General features: G+C 38.3%; 1 protein-coding gene and 1 pseudogene across 2 annotated transcripts in view; one reads left to right on the top strand and one right to left on the bottom strand.

The window, feature by feature from the left end:
* Nucleotides 1-10: 10 nt before the first annotated feature.
* PRKAA2 (protein kinase AMP-activated catalytic subunit alpha 2) overlaps nucleotides 11-24,372 on the top strand; it is a 70,230-nt gene continuing 45,868 nt past the window's right edge. For both annotated transcript variants that reach the window (XM_035018462.1, XM_035018463.1), the window contains exon 1: nucleotides 11-173. In XM_035018462.1, coding sequence (XP_034874353.1) covers nucleotides 80-173 — 94 coding nt within the window. In that variant the 5' untranslated portion in view covers nucleotides 11-79. The remainder of the gene's footprint in view (nucleotides 174-24,372) is intronic.
* On the bottom strand, nucleotides 13,859-14,629 carry LOC118019367 (annotated as a pseudogene).

Here is a 24,372-nt window from a genome sequence, read left to right as displayed (position 1 = left end):
GCGGCGGCGGCGGCGGCGGCGGCGGCGGCCGCGCTCGCACGGAGGAGCCGGCGGCGGAGCGAGGCTGCGCGCGCCGAAGATGGCTGAGAAGCAGAAGCACGACGGGCGGGTGAAGATCGGACACTACGTGTTGGGCGACACGCTGGGCGTCGGCACCTTCGGCAAAGTGAAGAGTTGAGTACGCGCCCGAGGCCGCCGCGCGGGGCTGTCCGCTCGCGGGAGGCCGGGCCGAGCGGCGGGAGCCCGGCGCCCAGGGCCACGGGCGGGCCTGGCGGCAGGTGGCGCGGGCCCGGGAGCCCCGCGAGGGCGGCGGGGGGCGGCGGCGGGGACGACGGGAGTCCCGGGGTCTGTCGGGCGCTCGCGGACCTCAGTGCCCGGGTCGGCGAAACCGGAGGTCGGACTGTTGGGCACGGTGCCTTCCCGCTGAGACGGTGTGGGCAGCACCGGGGAGTGACACCCGCTGCTGGTGATTGAGTTTCCAGCGCGCCAGGTGCCCTGCTGGGTGCTTTACGTGTGATCTCATTTAATCCTTACAGCGACTCGGTGCAGGTGTTGTCCTCACCTTGAAGGTGAGAAGACGCGGACCCCTGGAGGTTTGGGAACGTGCCCAAGGTCACAGAGAAATTGGCAGAACCACGATGAAGTGTAAAATGTCTTCCAGTTCTGGCTAGGCCAGGGAGGTCCCTGCCCTCCGACTCCTTCGTGCGCCGGGACTCGGGCGGGGTTGGTGGGGCGGACGCTTTGGGGCAGGTTGCGGGGGCCCGGAGGTGGGGCCGTGAACGCAGAAGGCCGCTGCATGGGCTCAGGGCTTAATTAGAGCTGGAAGTCCGAGGGGTGCCTGACCAGTGGAAAGAAGCCTAGGAAGGCTTCTGGGCTGGGGGCAGGTTCCTTGGTGGTGGACCTTGGAGCGTGCGGGGCTGAGGATGCCGGAACTGCTAAGACGTGTTCTGCTGAGGTCTCTTTTCTTGGTGATGGGATCCCATTTGGGGTGTAGAAAAACAGGCTGCTTTTTTGAAATCGTTTTTAACTTGTTACTACTTAAGGATTGAACTTTCCTCCTTTTGCTGTTAATAGTCACATGGGATTTAATTTGTCCTCTCTCCTGAATTTATTAATGTTTTACGTTTGACTGTTATAAATTCAGAATTGTAAGTCAAACGTTAGCTTTTCTCTTTTCGCTGTAAAAATGTTGGGTAGGCAGTCTGGAGATTTTATCTCAGGCCTCTGTTTCCTTGTAAAATACGTATTTTAACCTCAAGTCATGGGTGTTAAATAGGTAGAAGGAACTCGTTCATTCCTGTGGCAAAGATGAGCTCCTATTTACTTCCACATATCTGAAGCTCTTCTGTTCGGAAAGCCCTTACTGAGCACCTACACTGTGCTAGACACTGTTCTAGGCAATGGGGATACAATAAGGAACATAAACCAGATTAAAATCTCTCCAGTGGAGCGTATATTCCAGTAGGGGAACACAAAAAATAATCAGGATATATATGTAAAATACGTAGTATGTTTAGTGCTACTGAGAAGAATGAATCAGGGAAGGGAGAATGAGTTTTGTGAGGTTAACAATTTTCAATAAGGTGATGAGCACCTTATTGGTCTCACAGGCCTTATTGGTCTCCTTAAGGTCTCACAGGCAAGGTGGTATTTGTGTAAAGACCTGAAAAGTTTATAAAAATCTTTGAAGTCCTATGTGGGCCATAAGGTCCTGGGATATTTATGAAAGACTTTAAAGTAGAGTGGATAGCTAAGAGAATATATTTAGAATGAATATAGGAAGATCCAGGCATTAGGTTAATGCCTGAAAGGTTACCTGTCATTAAATATCATTACTGAGGACTGCTGTGTTACGATATTATACAGTTACTCAGGCAAACCGTGTCTTTGCCATCTGGGTATGTACACTCTCAAAATTATATAACTTACCCTACATCCTTTCAAATTGTGTTAAAATGTTTGTCTTTTTGAATTCTTCTGTACTCTGAATGTAGACTAAAACACCCATCAGATCAATTGGCTCATTGTCAAAGGACAGCCTAAATCTCTTTTGTATATATTCTTGTGCTGCCTCCAGGCACTGGCTTCTTAAATATAAACCAATGGAAGGAACATTGGTTTATGAGAAATCCTTTTCCTGGAGGACCCAGTCTAATGGGCAACCAATCAGAGGGGTGTTTTTAACACTATGTTAGAGCCTCTCTAATGTTATGCTGTGATTTCCTATCCAGGGTTAGAATTAGTACCATTGTTCAATAAAAATGATGGAAGTTGCTACAGTTCAGTTATTTAATTCTTCAGGGGACAAGAAATAAAAGTGCATGTATTTTTCAAAGTAAAAATACACCTTTATTAAGGTATATTTTACATATTATTCACCCATTCCAAGTGTACAATTCAGTGATTTTTTTTTTTTTGTAACTTTACTGAATGATGCAACCGTCATTATAGGTGCAACCAACATCAATTTAAAAAAATTTATCGCCACAGTAAGATCCTTCATGCTCATTTACAGTTCATCTTTGTTCTCACCACCAACTTCAGGAAACCCTTAATCTGTTTTCTGTGTGTATAAACTTGTTTTCTCTGGATACTTCTGATAAATGGGATCATTCAATATGGAGTCTTTCATATTTCCTTTAACACTGTTTTTAGGTTTATAGATGAGATAGCATGTATCAATAGTTTATTCCTTTTTATTGCTGAATAATATTCCATTGCGTGGATATGCCACCTTCGTCTATACATTCACCAGTTGTTTTCGGTTTGGGGCTGTTAAAAATAATGCTACCACAAGTATTTGCATGCAAGACTTTGGGCACATTTTCATGTATCTTGGTTAGGCACCGAGGAGAAGAATTGCTGGGTCCTATCATAGTTTCATGTTTAGCTTTTCGAGAAACTGCAAACTATTTTCAAAAGTGGTTGTACCATTTTGCAATCCTACCAACAGTGGATGAGGGTTCTCCCTTTCTCTGCATCCTCACCAGCATTTGTTGTAGTCTGTTTTAAAGGCATTCTAATGGGTGTGAAATGATGTCCCATTGTGGCTTTAATTTGCATTTCTTTAATGAGTAATGATATTGAACATCTTTAGGTAGTTATTAGTCATTCATATATCTTATTGGGTGAGATGTCTGTTCATATCTTTTGCTTATTTCATGAGCTGAATTACAAGAATTCTTTGTAAATTCTGGATTCGAGTCTCTTATTAGATGAAGTTTGTAAATATTTTCTCCCAGTCCGACTTTTCATTTTCTTAATGGTGTCTTTTGAAGTCTAAAAGTTATGAATTTTCATGAGGTCGAATTTATTGACTTTTTTTTTTTTCTTCTTATGGACCTTGCTTTTGGTGTTATAGTCCAGAAATCTTTGCTTTAGGTTTCAAGGATTTTCTCTCATGTTGTCTTCTAAATATCTTCCAAATTTTATTGTTTTAGCCCTTACATTTAAGTATATGACCCATTTTGAGTTAATTTTTGAGTATGGTATAAGATGAGGTTTTAAGAGCAGCTTTTTGAATGAATATCCAATTGTCCCAGCACAGTTGAAATGTATATGTTGAAAACGCATGCACTTTTAACTGTTATATAATTTAGACTTTGTAAAGTTAATTTTTACTAAAAACAACTTAATAATAGATGATTTAGTTATATATATATGTATCTTAAGATTTTATTTATTTGTCAGAGAGAGAGAGACACAAGCAGGGGGGAGCGGCAACAGAGGGAGAAGCAGGCTCCCTGCTGAGCAAGGAGCCTAATGTGTGGGACTCTATCCCTGGGATCATGACCTGAGCCTAAGGCAGACACTTAACCAACTGAGCCACCCAGGCATCCCATAGATGATTTAGTTTTTTTTTTTTTTTTTTTTTTAAGATTTTATTTATTTAACAGAGAGAGACACAGCGAGAGAGGGAACACAGGCAGAGGGAGCGGGAGAGGGAGAAGCAGGCTTCCCGCCGAGCAGGGAGCCCGATGTAGGGCTCGATCCCAGGACCCTGAGATCATGACCCGAGCCGAAGGCAGACGCCCAACGACTGAGCCACTCAGGCGCCCCGATGATTTAGTTTTATATGGCTATAAAAACATGGAGATGGAGGAATGAATAGCATTTTTGCCTTTTCTCTTAACTGTTAGGCTAGTTGTAGATTTTGAAAAATTTAACTGCCCTTGTTGATGTACCAATTTATAGACTGAAGTTAGGTACAATAAGTGAAAATTCAGAGTGGCATAATTTTCATTTGATTGCATTCATTTCAAGTTATTTTTATTTTTATTATTTTTAAAGATTTTATTTGACACAGAGAGAGAGAACAAACTGGGGATAGTAGCAGAGGGAGCGGGGGAAGCAGGCTCCCCACTGAGCAAAGAGCTCAGATGCCAGGGCTTCATCCCAGGACCCCAGGATCATGACCTGAGCCAGAGGCAGATGCTTGACTGACTGAGCCACCCAGGTACCCCTCATTATTTTTAAAAATGTAGAAATCCTCTATTTGCTGTTAAATAATGAAAGGCTTATTTTAAATGTTTTAAACTGATTTTCTTCATTCTGTTGTTTTGTTAGATTACTGCGGAGTGCTATCAAAACAAATTATGGGGGCTAACAGAATTTAAAAGTAATGTTTTTTCTCTACTTAAATTTTTTGTCCACATTGATTTAGTTCATACTCTTTTCAGGGTGGGGTAGAACTGCTGTTTAAGAGCTCTTGTAATTAGACTTGTTCAATTCTTACCTAAATAGTAAAGGTGATAGAAATGCTAGAAGAATAGATTTGTTGCTTGTGTTATACAAAGACTGGTTCAAGAAAAATATACATAATATAATGCTAATTACTTATTTAAAAAGAAGCCTGCTTTTTCAAGGTGAGTACTGATAGGTTTGCTTTATGAAATATTTATTCTTCATCAGAATTGTACACCAGGGGATACTTTATAATCACACTAGCCTCTTTCTAGCCAGCAAAGTCTCACCAAGGAATTACTTCTCTGTTTTTCAAATAGTTATTTGAATGACCCACAGAATTGGCTTTCAAGAAATTAAATATATATTTTACTAATTCCTCACTTATTTTTGAGATAACAGGAAAGATAAACAGATGGACTTTTTATTACAATAAACAGATGGACTTTTTATTACATTTTATTTTTTAAACAAGGAGTGTTACCTTCTTTGAAATGTAAATACCAAGTTCCAAATGATAAATTGGATTTTGGACAACTACCTGGTCAGTTGGTGGACCTGAATGTTGTACTGTGGCATATTGGGCCCTTGCTATGATTGTTTTTTTTTTTTTTCTTAAAGATTTTATTTATTTATTTGACAGAGAGAGAGAGATCACAAGTAGGCAGACAGGCAGAGGGAGAGGGAGAAGCACGCTCCCCGCTGAGCACAGAGCCCGATGTGGGGCTCGATCCCAGGACCCTGGGATCATGACCTGAGCCGAAGGCAGATGCTTAACCATCTGAGCCACCCAGGCATCCTGCTATGATTGTTTTTTGACTTCCATGTAGTGTCATGGTCCTGAATAAGACATTTAATGTCTCTGGGCCTTGTTTTTTTTTTTTTTTTTTTTCTCCTAAAGGAGAGCACTAGAACATGTAATGTATCAGGTCCTTTACAACTTTATCATTTAACTGAGTTTTAAAAAGATTTAATTCCCCCAAATGGATATTTTTTAATTGTTCCTTCTAGATTAATGAAAATTTGAGTAACTGAAGATCAGAGCTGAAATGTCGATGTAATGCAGAACAAAAGAAAAGGGAAACACATTTGTAACACTTTAATGACAAAAGCTACAACTTGACTCAGTTTTTGTATTTTAAATACTATGTATTGCACTTGATTTTATGTATTCCCCAGAGTAACCCTGAGTTTGGTATTATCTCCATTTTACAAATGAAGAAATTGAGAATCTATACCTCAAGTGACTCGCCCAAGGTCACAGTACTAAGTGGCAGAATTGGCAATCATAACCAGGATTTTCTGACTCCAGAATCTGTGCTGTATGCAATGTAAAGTCAAAATGCATAGGGCGGTATCTTGAGTTTCAAATCTATAAGAAGGTAATCTTACATGTCTGTAGATATTTAGCAATAATTGAGAAAAAGATTTAAGTGTCTTTTTTTAGTTCACATTGAGATAGAATAAGTCCCCTCCCCCCCAGGAAAATCCATCATATACACGTGTGATTAAAATTTATATTTTCATGTTCCTAACTTTTATGCCTCAATTTATTTTCTTATATGGATGAATGTGCTGAATTCTAACAATTTTAACCCAAATTTCTTGGAAATACCAGGTAATTCTTTTTTTTTTTTCTTACTATGAAAGTAACCCTGACTAAAGATTACCAGTAACCTTTAGTAACCAGAGTAAAGAGATTTTACAAAAACGATTTGATGTCCAAGAAGGAACATATGGTGTAGGAAGGCATTAGCCCTGGATTTTAATTCCATTCCACTACGAGTTATATGGCTTTGGGAGAACTATTAAGCTTCTCTGAGCTTCTGTTTCCTCCTTTGTAAAATGGCAATAACAACACTTGGTCTTCCTACCTTCTAGAATTTTTATGAGGATTAAATTAGTCGAAGTACATAAAATGGCTTTAAGAATGATAAATTGCCATACAGATAAGTGGCAGTATTGTGGAGATAACTAGGTGCATGGCTGTTGTGAGTCAGTTCTGTACCATGTGTGAAGTGTTAACTGTTTGCTGTGTTTAGAAATGCCTTCAGTTCTGATAGACATTGAGACAGAGCTGTAATAATCTGCCACTGTGCTTTGGATGTGTGCATTGAAGAAAGCTCTAAATGACTTATTTTTGTTATGTGAAACTTAATTATTAGCTTTTTATTAAAATCCAGTAGTCCTTTTTGGATAAGTCATGTAATCCCCCCCCACAAATGTGAAAAATGAATAAAATAAGAATGAAAGGGAAGTAACAGTGAATGTTCATTTAAGTTACTAGCTGAATTGATTTTACTTTTAAAATTATGCAAATTCTAAACAAGTGTTAAACAGTAGTTCCAAATAATAAAGTTATATTTCTTCTCACATACTAGAAGGTTAGTGTTGAATCAAAATCAATTCAATGATTCTCTCAAAAATTAGGTAAATATTCACTTATCTTGTCATCCATGTTACTTTTCCTTATTCTGCAGTATTTGTAATGGTGACCACTGCCCCATTTAGTCTTCCGAGATTCCTGTGGTTTCCTTGATGATAGGGAAAGTATTTTGTAGAGAAAGTAGTTAATTTTTTAAAGTCAAGCTGATAATTTAATCTGATTTACAGAAAATCTGATCACAAATCAAAAGTCTCTTAATACAGCCTTTTTTTTTTTTTTTTTTTTTTTTTGCTGACTTAAATATCCTTACGTGATTTCACATAGGTAATTTGGTCCTTAATTTCTGAATGGATTTTGTTCATTTTGTGTAATCAATTCACTGACTCTGAAAAGATACTTTCCCATAAGAAACAATGTTCTAAATGGGGGATAGGTTCAGGGTAAGTCCACAGGGACATCATGGTATATAGTACAAAGAAAACTGGATTTGGAAGACCTGGTGTGGAACTTTTGCTATGCTGTAAGCCAGCTGTGTGGCCTTAAATCAAAGACTCGATCTATAAAAAAGGAAATAATAACACATGTTCTCTTACACTGTTGTGAGAAAAACATGAAAAAAATATAGTTAGTACTCATAAGTACTTAACTCTTATGTAGTCTTATGTAATTAGGTCCTGTTATGTACTTTAACTCTCAATTGCTGAATTCTGAGAATAACCTGTGATCTAGTTCTGAGACCAAAATTTATTTAATGAGGGGGGGAGGCAGAGTTTACTATCTTCTTCTTCTTCTTCTTTTTTAAGATTTTATTTATTTATTTGACAGAGAGACACAGCGAGAGAGAGAACACAAGCTGGGGGAGTGGAAGAGGGAGAAGCAGGCTTCCCACTGAGCAGGGAGCCTCATGTGGGACTCAATCTCAGGACCCTGGGATCATGACCTGAGCCGAAGGCAGACGCTTAAGGACTGAGCCACCCAGGCGCCCCAAGAGTTTACTATCTTCTGTTTTTTGTTTTTCTCAGGTCTCCTTTTGCTGTATATTTCATTCTGATATGTTCAGAAAACTCAGTCTCTAGATACTGCTTACTGTCACCATCTCCTATACGCTACTCCCAATGCCTGTGTGTGAACGTGTAATTTATATTCCAGATCCTGTGGCAGGGATCACAGAGTTCTTGAAAGAAAGAGGCAAAAGTTAGGAGAAGGAAGAGAATATGAACAGCAGCTGGCAGTTTTTATTTATGGGATTTTTGAAGTTTGACCATATACCTCAATTACCTTAGTTCTTTGGACTTTGATCCGTTTCCCATGCTGACACAGCACTGCTCTATCTAGGGTTTTTTTTGTTTTGTAAAAACATGCCAAAATACTCACTTATCTTGTCATCCATGTTAGTTTCCCTTAAAGCATTTGGTAGTATTTGTAATGGTGACACTGCCCCACTTAGTCTTCGGAGATTCCTGTAGTTTCCTTGATGACAGGGAAAATATTTTGTAGAGAATGTAGTTAATTTTTTTAAGTCAAGCTGATAATTTAATTTGACCTCGCAGAAGATCTAATCTCAAATCCTCTAAGACATAATGAGTAAGTGGGTGGCACAAGACTCCTAAAATACTGAATATGTTATAAATAGAGCAAATCTACCTGGTATGTATTAGACACAAATATAAGAGCACCTTGAATCAGGTTGATTTTTATGGATTTTTATTTATCAGATGACTGAAATGTATATATAAAGCAATGTGTTTATTTTGAAATGTAGTGAACCATTTTATTTTTAGTATGGTGTATTAAGGAAAGAATTTCAGGCAGCTCTTATCTCTGCTAATAATAGAAACTTTTTCACCCCTTTAAGGGAACAGTATTCTTGCTTAAGTGCTCTCTTATGTTTAACCATGTTTGCCTTGCCTCTGATAAATTTTACCATATTTCTTTAGACGGTGCCTTTGTTTTTAAAGTGGTAATAATCCTTTTAATTTTGCCCTTAGATTTTTTTTAAACAAATTTTTATATGGTTAAAGAGATTATCCTGTCTTGCAATAAACGTGTCATTCTGAATGCCAGTGTGTTGACTTATATAGATGCTTTTTTCAGAATTTTTTCTTCATATTATTCATGTAATTTTATGTAGTATTAAAACATGAGTCATGTGTTCTCATTTAACATCACTCAACTCCTAAAGTATAAATTAGTTACAAGGTAGTTATAAAGCTGTCATAATTGAAAATCATGATTTAAAAATTTTAAATATACCATAAATTGTTTCCAAATTCTTACTTTGCTTGATAAATACCATAAATATTAGTTAATTTCATTTTCTTTTTAAATGTGCTTGAGTATGACTTGGCACTATAAAGTATTCCATAATTCACTTCTCCCAGACTTAGTTAATGAAATAATAAAAACCAATATATATTTAACATTTACTGTGTTTAGTCATGTTGGATTTAAAGCAAAATATTTTTACTTGTGGCAATGATACTACTACAGATGATTTACTAATTTAAAACAAAGTGGGAAGTAATCATCAAGAATTTACTTAAATGAGTCTTGTCCCACATTTGAATTCGAAGCCAAGTATATGATAAATCTACCTTTTAGTCAGATTTACACCAGGCTGTACTTAGTGCTCTACTAATTCACAGTTAGATAATGTAACAGGTATACTATATGCTGTAAACTTGATTTCATTAAGAATTTGACTTTATGTCTTACAATAGCTTTGTGGATAAGATGAAGAAATGTGCTCTATATGGCTTATTGCTGCTGAATAACTATTCCCAAGGAAATTAGGTGTCATCCTAAAGGGAAATCTTGGACATTGACTCTAATAATAAGGATAGTAATATTTCTTATTTGGGCTGGTACAAAGCTAGATGAGGTGATTAATAGACAAATTACAGAAGCAGAATTTAAATTTATATCAACTCTTGGATTGCTAGGCAAAACCCAAGAAGGTGAAATTTAATAGGGACAAGTGTCAAATCTAGCACTTAAGTTAAAAACAGAAAACAGGAGCATAAAAGTAAAACAGTTGATAGTAGTTCCTGAAATGCTGGAGTTTTAACTGACCACAAGCTTAGGAAGTATATGTTTTGAGTGCTTTAAATGTAAAAATTGTTGTTAGAATGGAAACAGATGTGTATTAATTGGTAGTTTTATAGGTAGCATAGTTCCTGCTGTACTTTGGATTAAGCTAAAGTTTGAATATTGAGTTCATTTCTTGTTGCTACAATTTGAAAAACTTAGCCAATTACATTTCATTCAGAGAATGACCAATAAGGGGAGCCCCAAAAGAATGCCATATGAGATAGGGTAAGGGAAACATTTTTTATACTATTAATTAGAACATGTATTTTAAGTGTGATAGCTGTTTTTAAATTGCTAAAGTACCATCATCTAGAAAAAGGCACCATATTCAGTGATGTTTTGAAGGATACAATGTGACCATTGGGTGAATATTTTAGGGAGGCAAATTATAATCCAGAATAATGAGGATCTTTTTACCAAGGAGCTTGTTTAAGAATGGTACAGCTGGGGAGCCTGGGTGGGTCAGTCGTTAAGCGTCTGCCTTCAGCTCAGGTCATGATCCCAGGGTCCTGGGATCGAGCCCTGCATTGGGCTTCCTGCTCCGCGGAAGCCTGCTTCTCCGTCTCCCACTCCCCCTGCTTGTGTTCCCTCTCTTGCTGTCTCTCTGTCAAATAAATAAATAAATAAAATCTTAAAAAAAAAAAATCATACAACTGGAGTGCCTGGGTGGCTCAGTTGGTTTAGTGTCTGCCTTCGGCTCAGGTCATGATCCCAGGGTCCTGGGATTGGGTCCCACATTGACCTTCCTGCTCAGTGAACAGTCTGCTTCTCCCTCTCGCTCTCCCTCTGTGCTCTCCCTCTCCCTCTGTCTTTCAAATAAATAAATCTTAAAAAAAAAAAAAAAAAAAGATGGCACAACTTGTACTCCAAATCAGTTAGATTTCTGTCATTGACATATTTACTTAGATTCTAGATGGTTATCAAAATTCTTATTACAAAATTTCAATTTCTTAAAAAAGATTTATTTATTTGAGAAAGAGTGCATGCGTACAAGCATGACTGGGGTGGAGGGCAGAGGGAGAAGGATAAGCAGACTCTCTGCTGAGCAGGGAGCCTGATGTGGGGCTCGATCCCAGGGCCTGGAGATCATGACCTGAGCCGAAGGCAGTTGCTTAACCAATTGAGATACCCTGGTGCCCCACAAAATTCCAATTTTGAATGGAAAGTTGGCATAAATAATTTATAAAGTGTTTAACTTTAATATTCTATAATTGCCAAAATAGTTTTTCTAATGTGATTAATTTCCACACCTGCTATGACCTCGAACTTGTATTAAATCAACCTTGTAGTCAAGAACAATTAAAAAAAAAAAAACAATTAAAAAACCTGTAGAAAATGTAAAAAATCTGTTTGAAGTCAGCCAGGACTTCGGTGGTCAGTATCTTCCAGTGAGAAGAAAAATGCACTGGAGTAAGTCTGTTATTTTGTTTGGCTTTTCTGTTTGAGCCATTTGCTAATTTGTCATTATGGTACAAGTAAGAAGCCAAACAACAATGGCTGAAAGGCAGAAAAGATAAGCAGAATTTGAGTCTTGGGGAGAAAGCTGTTGGAGTTCACAGCTTACTAAGGATGAGAGCTGCTAGTAAACAGTTGGGTGTCTGGTTGCAACCCTCTGAGGACTGAAATCCTTTTTAGAATCAGCTTAATTGCACACTTATTAAGGTGATCTGCCTCCTGTCTTTATTCTTTGGAGGAAAATCAAATCAGCTGGAGCTTCTACAGTTTTTTCATGTACAATGTTGAACATTCCAGGAGACAAGGCCAAGATAATAGAAACAGACTCATGGGTGATTCACATGTTAAAGTTACCAGACATGCACTTTAACTGTGATTAGTATGTTGAAGATGGAGAGTTTTAGCAGAGATCTGGAATCTCTAAAAAAAAAAAAAAAACAAAGGGAATTCTTTGACTGGAACATATAATAATTGAGTTAGGACTCCATGGATGCTTTAACAGCAGATTAGATTCTGTTGAAGAAAGAATTGGTGAACTAGAAGATAGGTCAGAAGAAATATCCTGACTGAAGCATAGGGAGACAAAATGATAGAACGTGTAAGAGACCTATAGAAAAACAGTGAAAAGTCTAACATGTATTATTGGAACCTGTAGGTAAAAAGATCCTTGTAGGCTTAGGACTTTTTTTTTTCCTGTGGAAAGATGACCTCAGGTTTACCTTCTTTTGATATAGTTTCTCTTAACATATACCAAGATAAATGTGATTTCTCAGTTCTGTTACCGTAATACCAGTATTTATTTTGAAAACGACCTGTGACTATTGAATTACATCTGGACTGAGAGGTCTCCGAAGGGACATGTAATTCTCCAAGGAACTATATTATTACTTCATTGTTTCACCAGCATAAAACTTGTACAGAAAAAGGTATTCCAGCTTCCCTTTATGATGTCTCTTCTAACTCAATGCACCCCCTGTGGGAGGCTTAAAAGCTGCATGAATGGGCAGTTATTTGATGTGGTTACTGTTTGAGACATACAAATGCTGGAATAGATTGTATCCATTCATGTGAGTGTCATCCCCCACAACCTACTCTGTGTGTGTGATGTGGGGTTAGGGAAGCAGGGATTAGTTTTAAGAACCGACAAAGATGTGTTTGATTTGGCCTACTGATAAGCTGTGTTTCTAGTCCTAAATCTTTCTAAAAAAAACTAAGTAAAACTGGTGTTAGATCACTACCTATTGTGTCCTGTGAACATGAATGTTATTTTGAACCCAAGACTACTGATGATTATATAGAGTGGACACTATGCAGTTCCAGAGGGAGGAGAGAGGGAATGGGGCAGAAGCAGTATTTTTTAAGACATAATAGCAGAAAGTTTTCCAGAACTGATAAGCATGTCAAGCCACAGAGTCAGAGCTCTATGAACCCCAAGCTGAATAAATACAGGAAAATAATTCCTAGGTTCATCATTTGAAAACTGCTCAAAACTGGTTCCCTTTGCTTGAGGCTTTCCTATCCTGGAATGGACTGCATCTGTCTATGCAGAAATGAGAGAAGATGTTAAGAGAAAATCTTAAAAGTAGCCAGGAGATACCATCTTCAAAGGAACAATAAACCAATTTTCTCAACAAGCAAGGAAACAGTAGAATGATATCTTCAGAGAGGTGAAAGAAATGAACCACCAGCCTATAATTTTGTACCCAACAAAAATATCCTTCAAAAATAAAGGCAAAATATATTTCAGATAAGCATAATTTGAGAGAATTTGTCACCCGCAGACCCACAGTAAAGGGAGCATCAAAGGGGATTCTTTCAGGCAGAAAGAAAACGATGCTTTCCCAGATGGAAGCAGGAGGAAATGAAGAGCATTACAAAGGGCAAATATGTGGGTAACTATATAGATACTGACTATACAAAATAGTCTTGTGAGATATAAAATATAAGAATAAAATACAACAACAGAAAAAATGGGAGAGGAAACATAGAGCTAGTGTTCTGAAGTCATTGATTATCTAGGAAATGGTAAAGATACTAATTTATACTAGATTTCTGGTAAGCCGGAGATGCTTGTTGTAATCTCTAGGGTAACCACTGAAATAAAAACCTAAAGGCCCTAGAGATAAAAAGTAGTTTGGTTCTCATTTTGTTTTGGAATGCTAAGTCATTTACTTTTTTTTTTTCCAGAAGGTTCTAATGTATTTTTATTTATTTAGAATTGTGTAGAGTTTGTCATCTTTCTATCATATAATATACAGTAATATTCAAATACCTGATACTAACATAACTTACTGAATCAATTCTAATACTGAACACAGACTGTTAACAATAAAAACAAAACCAGTGGGTTTATCTTAGAAAATTTAAATTCAGGTCATTATTTCACAATCTGGAAATCTGAGTAATCCAACTTTACAATGATTTTCTCATTCCTGAAGTTTGCTCTGTCGATGTGTGATTTGGGACTTCCTCTTGTCTCAAGCCATTCCTGCATATGATGCACTTTGGAGATGGGACCTTGCAGTTGTCCTTGCACTGTGCCCTGGTCAGTGTTCTGGACCCAGCCAACCAATCCCAGCTTTTTACCCTCAGCCTGAGTGTACTTGTGGAAAAAGACCCCTTGGACCTTCCCAAAAATTTCATAATCCACTGATATCAGGGATATCACCTTCTGCCATGTTCATGCCCACACCCTCCTCGTCCTCCTCTCGGGCGCCTGTGACTACACCGGCGACCAGCACGCCGTCATTTACTTCGCTGTTTAAGTAAGCTCTACTGAAAAATACTTTAACATTTTTACAGTGTAAAGCCAGTATAAACGTAAGTTTTAAAAATGAAGCTGAATACAACATGTTATGTAATCACTTCTCAAACAGGTAAGCTGAAGAACAAGTCTTTGCCAAAAATTCACATCTTTAGGCTTTCCTGATCTATTTAAAATAGCACATTTTCCCACCTCCACCCTGTCACTCATACTGTATTTTCATCGTTCTCCATTATATTACCATTACATGTTTATTGTTTATATTCTCCACCTGAATGTAAGTTCCATTTATACCTGTTTTTTCAGCATTTGGAGGAATCCCTAGTACACTTAGGTACTCAAAATATTTGTCAAGTGAATGAATGAACAAATGGATGCTCAGACCAACAGGGTAAAAACAACTAGGAGAAAAAGATCTTCAAGGATATGGGTTTGTTCTCTCAATAAAAATAGAGTGCATGTTACATACTGTATTATGGGACGGTTTCAGTCCGTGTTTTATTTTCTTGACATTTGGCAGCTCTTGATGAATACCTTTAGTCTGTCTGATCCACAGCAAAGGCTACAGCCCTACTCCAGTCTGCATTTTGACTGAACACAGCAATTTTTCTTACTTGATTCTTCTCATCCTTTGTCCCTCCTTCCTTAGCCTATCGCTGTTAGGCTTCATCCCTTCAGGGCCCTAATTTCTCAACTCAAGTGCTGGAGATAAAAGGATTAACATGCAGTAAGCACTCCTGTTATAATCAAGAGAGGCTGGTTGTTGGGAGGTAAAATAGTGTGAATTTTGAGCTTGGGCACTGCAGGCAGGTATAGCATCTTGCCACTCACTGTTGTCTAATTCCTAATTTCTTCATCTGTAAACTGGGTGTAATAATATTTGTAGAGTTCCAGGAATTAAATAAGATATATAAAGCACTTAGTAGTACTTGTTTAATCAGTGGTAGATAAAAAGGAATAAAGTCTTTTTGCTTCCTGTTCAGAACTATCTTTTAGAGAACTTTAAAGGGCTTTCGGGGAAAGGAAATTTGGAGAAAAGCAATGAGTCTGTGTTTTGTTTCACCATGGGTGAAGAAGAAAGGAGCCTTGTGTTATTTTGGCAGAAGTCTGGAGATGGTAGAGGTCAGAACATCTGTGCCTCAGAAGTCTCTCCTGACTCCAGAGGGAAAGCTCTTGGTGCAGTTGAGTAGGGGTGGCTGTTGCCTGCCGGGACCCTGCTTGCTGACACATGTGGTGCCTCTGGGACCTGTCATAGCCTAAGTATGGATACAGTGTCATCCAGACATTCTTCCTTAACTTTTTTATTAAGCTCTACTACACATACAAAGAGGTACATACATTCTAAGTGATTTTTTTTTTTTTTTTACCTAAATCCTCAATGGATATTCACAAACTAAACAAGCACATACAACCACTAAAGACACAAAATGATCAGCATCCCACAAACCCCCAATTTGGGCCCCATTTTAGTTACTATTTCCATCTTCCACCCCCACCAAGGGTAACTACTATCCGATTAGTTTCACCTATTTTTAAACTTTGTAGAAACAGGTGTTTTTTGTTTTTTGTTTTTAACATTTTATTTATTTGACAGAAAGTACAAGCAGGGGGAGCAGCAGAGGGAGAGGGAGAAGCAGGCTCCTCACTGAGCAGAGAGCCCAATGTGGGGCTCGATCCTAGGACCTTGGGATCATGACCTAAGCCAAAGGCAGACGCTTAAAGGACTGAGCCACCCAGGTGCTCCCGTAGAAACAGTTCTATTTGTGCCTGGCTTCTTTCACTTGAGCTTATGTCTGTTGCAAGTTGCAGCATATAATTGTAATTTGTTAATTCTCATTGCTGTATATTATTACATTAAAACTATACCATTATTTATCCATTCTTTTTTTTTTTTTTTTTTTTTTTTTTTTTAAGAAGGCTCCACACCTAGTGTGGAGCCACTGCGGAGCTTGAACTCACGACCCTGAGATCACAACCTGAGCTGAGATCAAGAGTCATATGCTTAACCCACTGAGCCACCAAGGCGCCCCTTTTTATCTATTCTGATATTGATGGGCCTGTGGGTAGTTCTTACATTTTGGTTATTATGAATAATGCTGCTTTACACATTCTTATACGTGTCTTTTTTTCTATTCATGATATATTACTGTATAGATAACATTCAAAATCATATAAATATTTTAGAAATACTGTTTTTTCCTACTTTTCAGATTTTTGTCATTATTAGGGCTACTTTTTTCTTTCTTTTAAAGATTTTATTTATTTGTTAGAGAGAACACAAGCAGGGGGAGTGGCAGGGAGAGGGAGAAGCAGGCTCCCCGCTGAGCAAGGAGCCCGATTCAGGACTCGATTCCAGGACTCTGGGATCATGACCTGAGCCGAAGGCAGCCGCTTAACAGACTGAGCCACCCAGGTGTCCCACTACGGCTACTTTTTGAATCATCAACTATAGTTTTCTAGAGTACCTATTCATTTTTATTTAAGTTATTTTGAGTCTGTGAACAATACTATAACAGGTACCCACTAACATAATATTAGAGCTTTGGGTTTTTTCATTTGTCTTGTAGAGTTACACTTAGGAACTTCACAATGTTGTAAACACACAGTATACTGCTTTTTAAAAAATCTTTTATAAGGCTTATTTAAGATGATAGTCTATATTTTAAGTATGAAATCACTGTTCAGGAATAATTGTCATCATATCCTTGAGAAATATCCTTTTTGTTGTTTACTAATTTGGTCAAGTGTTTTTTCTCAGCTAATGATTGATACATGTTTAGGCAAATGTGTCTTTTGTACGTAGTCATTTGTTCAAAATAATTTAGAAATAACCTTTCTAAATATGAAAGGTTTATGAGACCTTGAATTTGAGAAGAATCTCTTTTTTCTGGAGTATAACTTTTGGTTTAAAAAAATCAAGTTTTATTAGAAAGAATCAAGTTTTATTTGGAATATATGGTATGTCTTTGATAAAAGGATTTTGTTGTATTTTTTTTTTTTTAGTCCAAGTGCTGTTTCCAGTCATTTTGCCAGTGGCAACAGAACTCTTTAAAAAACAGAACTCTTGAAAAATGAGAAAGGAGCAAACTCTGCCCCTTGAGAACATCTTTGGAGATAGCAAGATACTTGAATCACAATTCTAACATTAATTTCTTAATATGAATTTGGTAAATTTCTTAAGTTCTGTGATCCTCAGTTTTCCCCACAAAGGTCCTTATAGCATTTAAATAAGAAAACGTATATAAAGTGGGGCGCCTGGGTGGCTCAGTTAGTTAAGCCTCTGCTTTCGGCTCAAGTCATGATCTCCGGGTCCTGGGATTGAGCCCCACATTGGGCTCCCTGTTCAGTGGGGAGCCTGCTTCTCCCTCTCCCTCTGCCTCTCTCCCTGCTCATGTTCGCTCTCTCTCTATCTCTGTGTCTCAAATGAATAAATAAAATCTTTAAAAAAAAAAGAAAATATATATAAAGTACTTAATATACATGTAGGCACACACATACATACAAAGTGCCCAGTATGCTGTAAGCACTCATTATTATTATTATCATATGCCTTTGAGAAATACCTTTCTTCCTGTTGATATCATAGCCACCTTTCTCCAAATTGCTCTACTTCCTGAGCCCCAAACTTGTCTGCTCCTTTCACCCTGCTTTTGGAGATCCACTCTGGTTCCTTTCCTCAGCACCCTGTACTTTTCCTTCCATTTCTTAGATCTTTGCTGATGAAAGCCTAAGTCCATGGACCAGCAGAATAGAGAGCTTTTTATAAAGATCTCAAAGCACTTGAGAACTCTATACATTTCTGCTCGTTATATACTTAGGAGTGGATCACTGAGTCAGAGTATACATGTTCAGTTTTAGTAGTTACTGCGTGTTCTGCACCAATTTACACTTTTCCCAGGTGTTTGCAGTAATTTATATTCCCACCAGCAATAGAAAAGTTCCGGTTACTCTGTATTTTCACCAGGGCTTGGTATTACCTGTTTTTTAATTGTTGCTGGGTGGGCATGTTGTGATATTGTATTATATTGTGGTTTTAATTTACATTTCCTTGGTGACTAAAAATACTGAGCACCTTTTCATGTGTTTATTGACTAGCTACAACTCCTCTTTTCCAAGTTTATTTTCCTGGAAGACATTTGATTTCTTTTGAAATGCCTAGACTTTAAGTAAATTGCAGTCCTGGTGCTGATGGTTATTTCTTCTTCTACCAATACTTTTCCACATCTAGGAACTCCTGGAATGTAATACCACAAGGGATTCCCTTGGACTTAAAATATATAGATAATACTTTTTCTCTGACAGGTATTTGTTGTTTTTTCTCAGATATGAGAGATTAGCACACCCAGTTTGAATTCCCCTCTCAAATTCTAAAGCTGCAATATGAGTAGTGTATGAAACATAAATTATATGTTCAAACAACCAAATATTAATGTCAGTCATGCATTCCATCCATACAGAAAGTAGTTACTGAACATCAGTTATATGTCAGGCACTGTGCCAGATGCTGGGGATACAAAGATAAATGAGACACAAACCCCGCTATGAAGGAGCTGATTGGTTTAAAGAGGGAGATCAATAACAACAACCAAATAGGTAATTACAGCATTTGATGTTAAGTGCCATCACGAAGAGGAGCTGTGGTTGTACATTGGAGGGTCCTTTGATCCAGACAGTTGAATTGTTGGAATGATGGGGGGAATGGGGGTGGTGTTTAGGGAATCCTTACTGGAATAGTACTTGAGGTAAACTCCAAAAGACAAATGAAACTTGGGTAAGTGAAACATTGGAGATTGGTAATCAAGGACACAAATGGTTCACATGTTTAACTGAATTCATTTACTGTACTCAATAAAATTCTACTGAAATTTACTGAACGCTTATCATGGGCTAGATATATTAGCCTTGGAGATGAGAGAAAGCACAGCCCTGATGGGGAATTCAAAATGGTTCTGAATGACCAAAGTATACCATTTGAGGTGAGGGAATGGTGAAAGATGATACTGGAAAGGTACGCAGATGCCTAACTGTGTACTACATAAATACTCTATGTGTATCTATGAAGCTAAATGAAGCCTCCACTATTAATCATTCAAAATACCTCCTCATTCCAATTTTCCAACTAAGTGCACAGAACATACTAGGATACGTTCTAGCTTCCTAGTATCAGTGGAACCTTCATATTGTGTGGTACCATAAATTGACCTGTCTCCCAGAACTTCTGTCCAACACCATTATGAAAAGTTCTTGAATCTTCCCTTTGCTTTTTATTTCAGTCGTTTTGCCTTACCTGCACCTGGAGGGTATACAGAAGATTAATCTTTCTTGCTACTGAATATTTCATAATGTATCCCCAAGTTTCCCCCTTGCTTCTTAAACCTAGGGCCAGTTTCAGGGTCTCACGGTAAGATCGTTAGAGCCATGAAAGGAATCTTATAGCTAGGGTGATAAAAAATCCCACTCTAACTAGAAGACTATGTCCCTAGCATCTCGACTTGGAATTCTGAGTCCCACTGCACCCAACCCCAAGTCATTATTACATATAGTGTATAGATTCTATAATACTTCTAACATAATAGTATTATTTTAGACATGAGTGAAATCTGTTGGGTAATCATGGGACGCAGTGTGCTCTGTAATCAATATATAATCGTTATGAACTAGGTTTTAGAATCAGACAGACTTGGATTTAAATACGGATTTTTAAGAAAGATTTTATTTATTTGAGACACACACACACACAGAGCACAAGAAGTTGGGGGGGGCAGAGGGAGAGGGAGAAGCAGACTCCCAGCTGAGCAGAGAGCTCGACGCGGGGCTCGATCCCAGTACCCTGAGATCATGACCTGAGCCGAAGGCAGCTGCGTAATTGACTGAGCCACCCAGGTGCCCCTTAAATACTGATTTGTTCATTACGTCATTTTAATGTCTGTAAGCCTCAGTTTCCTATAAAATTTCCTCATGGGGTTGTTATAAGGTTAAAATGAAGTATGTAAAAATATTTAGCATGTGTGCATATATATAGACATATAGCTGCTAGTTGTCCTCACATTAGTAGGAAAGAACCATTAACTATCCTCAAATAACCCCCACTAGATATCACACAGGAGCTTGCTATCTGAAGTTTGTGCTTGCTTCTGAGGAAGACCGGGATTGCAATTAAATCCTGTAGTCATGGGGCACCTGGATGGCTCAGCAGTTAAGCATCTGCCTTTGGCACAGTTCATGATCCCGGAGTCCTGGGATCAAGCCCCGCATCAGGGACCCTGCTCAGCAGAGAGCCTGCTTCTCTCTCTCCGTCTGCTGCTCCCCCTGCTTGTGCTGTCTGTCTGTCCCTCTCTCTCTGTCAAATAAATAATATCTTAAAAAAAAAAAATCCTGTAGTCATGTTGAAGAATGATGCCCATCTCTTTTGTAGTCTCTCCTGTGCTTTCTTTCTTTCTTTTTTTTTTTTTTAAAGATTTTATTTATTTATTTGACAGAGAGAGACACAGCAAGAGAGGGAACACAATCAGGGGGAGTGGGAGAGGGAGAAGCAGGCTTCCCGTGGAGCAGGGAGCCCGATGCGGGGATCGATCCCAGGACCCTGGGATCATGACCTGAGCCAAAGGCAGACGCTTAACCAGCTGAGCCACCCAGGCGCCCCTCTCCTTTGCTTTCACTTAGAGACCCTCCTGAGGGATTTAGTGTACATTTTTGTAGCCTAAATTTTAAGTCCAGTCATCCCAAATGCACCCTGAAAATTTTAGGAAACTTCGTCAGCTATACTCAGTAACATGGTGATAGACTTGATTTTCTTTGTTTAGGCTAATAATTTTGTGGGAGCATAGCACTACACATGCCATGTTCCAATGAGGTAATACTTTTCAAGTGCCAAAAAAGAAACCTACAAATTTTGTACATAGGTCAGGGACTTTGTATAGGAATAGGAAATATCACATGTAGCTATTGGGCCTGTGAAGCATATAAAATTAAATAAATTTTTCATGGACTGAAGCTTTGTCTTTGCTGACATACTTCAAATTATTATGTAATATGTTCACGACCTTTACAGCAGAGGGACATTTGTGACAACCCTTTGCTTTTGTATGAGCCTAGCAGAGAAATAGATCATAATTCAGACCTAAAATAATACTTTGTTTTGTAATTGTTCCTTTTCTTTGTTTTACTAGATATAGTAATAATCTTACATATTAAAATTGAATGAGGAAGTAGTTACTATGAATTAATATGGAATATATAGGAAACGAGTGTTTCCCATTATACTTGATGAAATTGTAGGGCCTGTGCTTGTAAAAAATGCTAGACTTTATTGGGAGTAATACTAGAAATTTGAAAAATTAATTTTATCTTTGTACAAAACAGTCATGTATTTACAACTACATAACACAGTTATATGAAGTCCTACATGTTGTGCATCCAGAAAAATGTAGAGCTGGGAAACATCCAGGAAATGGCAACTAAAATCATCAGGAGACTAGAGTTGCTTAAAAGACTTAAACCCTTCAGTGTTGGGATGATACTTAGGGATATAATTAGAAAAATCTTAGAGTGGGAAAGGGAATTAGGCTTGATCTAGTTCAACCTGTAACTTAATGCAGGTATCTATCGAATGGTAATCCTGACAAATGGGTGAGCTTCTTCTGTTTGAGTATTGGACAGTATATGCTGCTGGGTTTAAATACTGGCCTTACCACTTCATAGCTGAACAACTGTGGGAAAACCTTAACCTCTCTGTGCCCCATTTTCCAGGCTTGCTAGTTATTGCCACTAGCTTTGTCCCTTGCAATAGATGAAGACTACAGGGGACCTGACCTCCAGCCCCCTCCCATCTACCATTGAGAGATGAACTGAGAATTGAGTAAATGTTAGTGTTGCACAGCCTGCGAAAAAGGTATACTCAGTATATGATTTCACTCCTATGTGGAATTTAAGAAACAAAACAAACAAGCAAAGGGGAAAAAACCAGAAAGGCAAACCAAGAAACAGACTCTTAACTATAGAGAACAAGCTGATGGTTAGCATTGGGGAGGTTGGTAGGGGGATAGGTTAAATAGGTGATGGGGATTAAGGAGTGCACTTGTCCTGATGAGTGTTGGGTGATGTATGGAAGTGTTGAATCACTATACTGTACACCTGAAACTAGTATTACACTGTGTGTTAACTAACTGGAACTTAAAACTTTCAAAAATTGGCAAAAGATTCGAACAGACACTTTGTTAAATAAGAGATATGGATGTCTGATAAACACATGAAAAGATGCTCAACAGCATGAATCATTAGGGAAATGCAAATTAGGAGATGTCACTACACACCTAGTAAAATGGCTAAAAAAAAAAAAATGCTGACAAACCAAGTGCTGGGAAGAATGAAATAGAACTTTTTTTTTTTTTTTTTAAGATTTTATTTATTTGTCAGAGAGAGAAAGAGAGCATAAGCAGGGGGAGCGGCAGACAGAGAAGCAGGCTCCCCACTGAGGCAAAGAGCCCAATGTGGGACTTGATCCCAGGACTCTGGGATCTTGACCTGAGCTGAAGGCAGACGTTTAACCAACTGAGCCACCCAGGCACCCCTGAACTAGAACTCAGATATACCACTGGTGAGAATACAAAGTGGTACACAATGCTGGGAAACAGTTTGGCAGTTCAAATATAAACTTCACCATACAACCCAGCAATCCAGTACCTAGAAATCTACCCAAAAGAAATGAAGACACATTGGCCTCACCTCTGTACCCTCACCACAAACACAAAGAGCAGACTTATTCATAATCTCCGAAAACTGGAAACTGTCCATATGTCCATCAACTGGTGAATGGATAAACAAATTGTATGATACACATACAAGGGAACATTACTCAGCAATAAAATAGAATAAACTGGGGTGCCTGGGTGGCTCAGTCGTTAAGCATCTGCCTTCGGCTCAGATCATGATCCCAGGGTCCTGGGATCGAGTCCCACATTGGGGTCCCTGCTCGGCCGGGAAGCCTGCTTCTCCCTCTCCCACTCCCCCTGATTGTGTTCCCTCTCTTGCTGTGTCTCTCTCTGTCAAATGAATAAATAAAATCTTTAAAAATAAATAAAGTAGAATAAACTGATATGTACAAAAAGAAAAAATCCACAAAAGTGGATGAATTTCAAAAGCATTAACCCAAAAGAAGCCAGAGTTGAAAGGCTACATACTATATGGCTTCATTTATAGAATATTCAGAAAAATACTATAGTAACAGAAAACAGATCAATAGTTGGCAGGGTTTGGGGTGGAGGAAAGGGACTATCTACGAAAGGGTATGATGGAATTTTTATGTGATGGTGGAAGTGAGCTACATTTGATTTTAGTGATAATTACATGACCATATATGTTTGCAAAAATTCGTGGTACTAGATGAGGGGCAAATTTTAAACCTCAGTAAAATGACTTTAAAAAAAAGTTTTACTCGGGGTACAGTGCTATATTAACTGGGAAATTTTTTGGGGGGTGGTAATTTTCAGTATAGGTTGGAGTGGTGAAAAAGGGAGATATGGAGACGGTTCCTAGAGCAGCTGACTGTTGAAAGACTTTTTTTTTTTTTTTTTTTTTAAAGATTTTATCAGAGAGAGCACGAATGGGACAGCACAAGCAGAGGGGAGCAGCATGGCGCGAGCCAAGCTACTCATGCTGTTTGACAAAGTCCCAAGTATGGGGGACAATCCTGAAAACAGGAGACTCCACAGCTGGCTCCTGCTATTCTCTTTCATTTTGTTTATGGCAATCTTTATAATTGTGGGAATATTTCTGGGGTTTCATGATAAAGTGACTACTCATCTTCGTTACGCCTATCTAAGCAATCATAATGAAACTAATTCCACGAAGAATTAGTTTCTATAGAACAAAATAGCAAGACGGTCACGCTCTGTCTAGCACCTTTCTCTTTGCGTGCTGTTTTTTAGTTTTAGCGAAAGCCAATAAGCAGAAATAAGTAAAGGTCATGTTAATCATTACAAAGGAAAAATGAAAG

This window comes from Mirounga leonina, unplaced genomic scaffold (genome assembly GCF_011800145.1).
Source record: "Mirounga leonina isolate KUSES-001 unplaced genomic scaffold, KU_Mleo_1.0 Mir_173, whole genome shotgun sequence".
In the NCBI taxonomy this organism is placed as follows: Eukaryota; Metazoa; Chordata; class Mammalia; order Carnivora; family Phocidae; genus Mirounga; species Mirounga leonina.
Note: the sequence above shows the minus strand (reverse complement) of the source record. Positions and strands in the feature narration are given on the sequence as shown.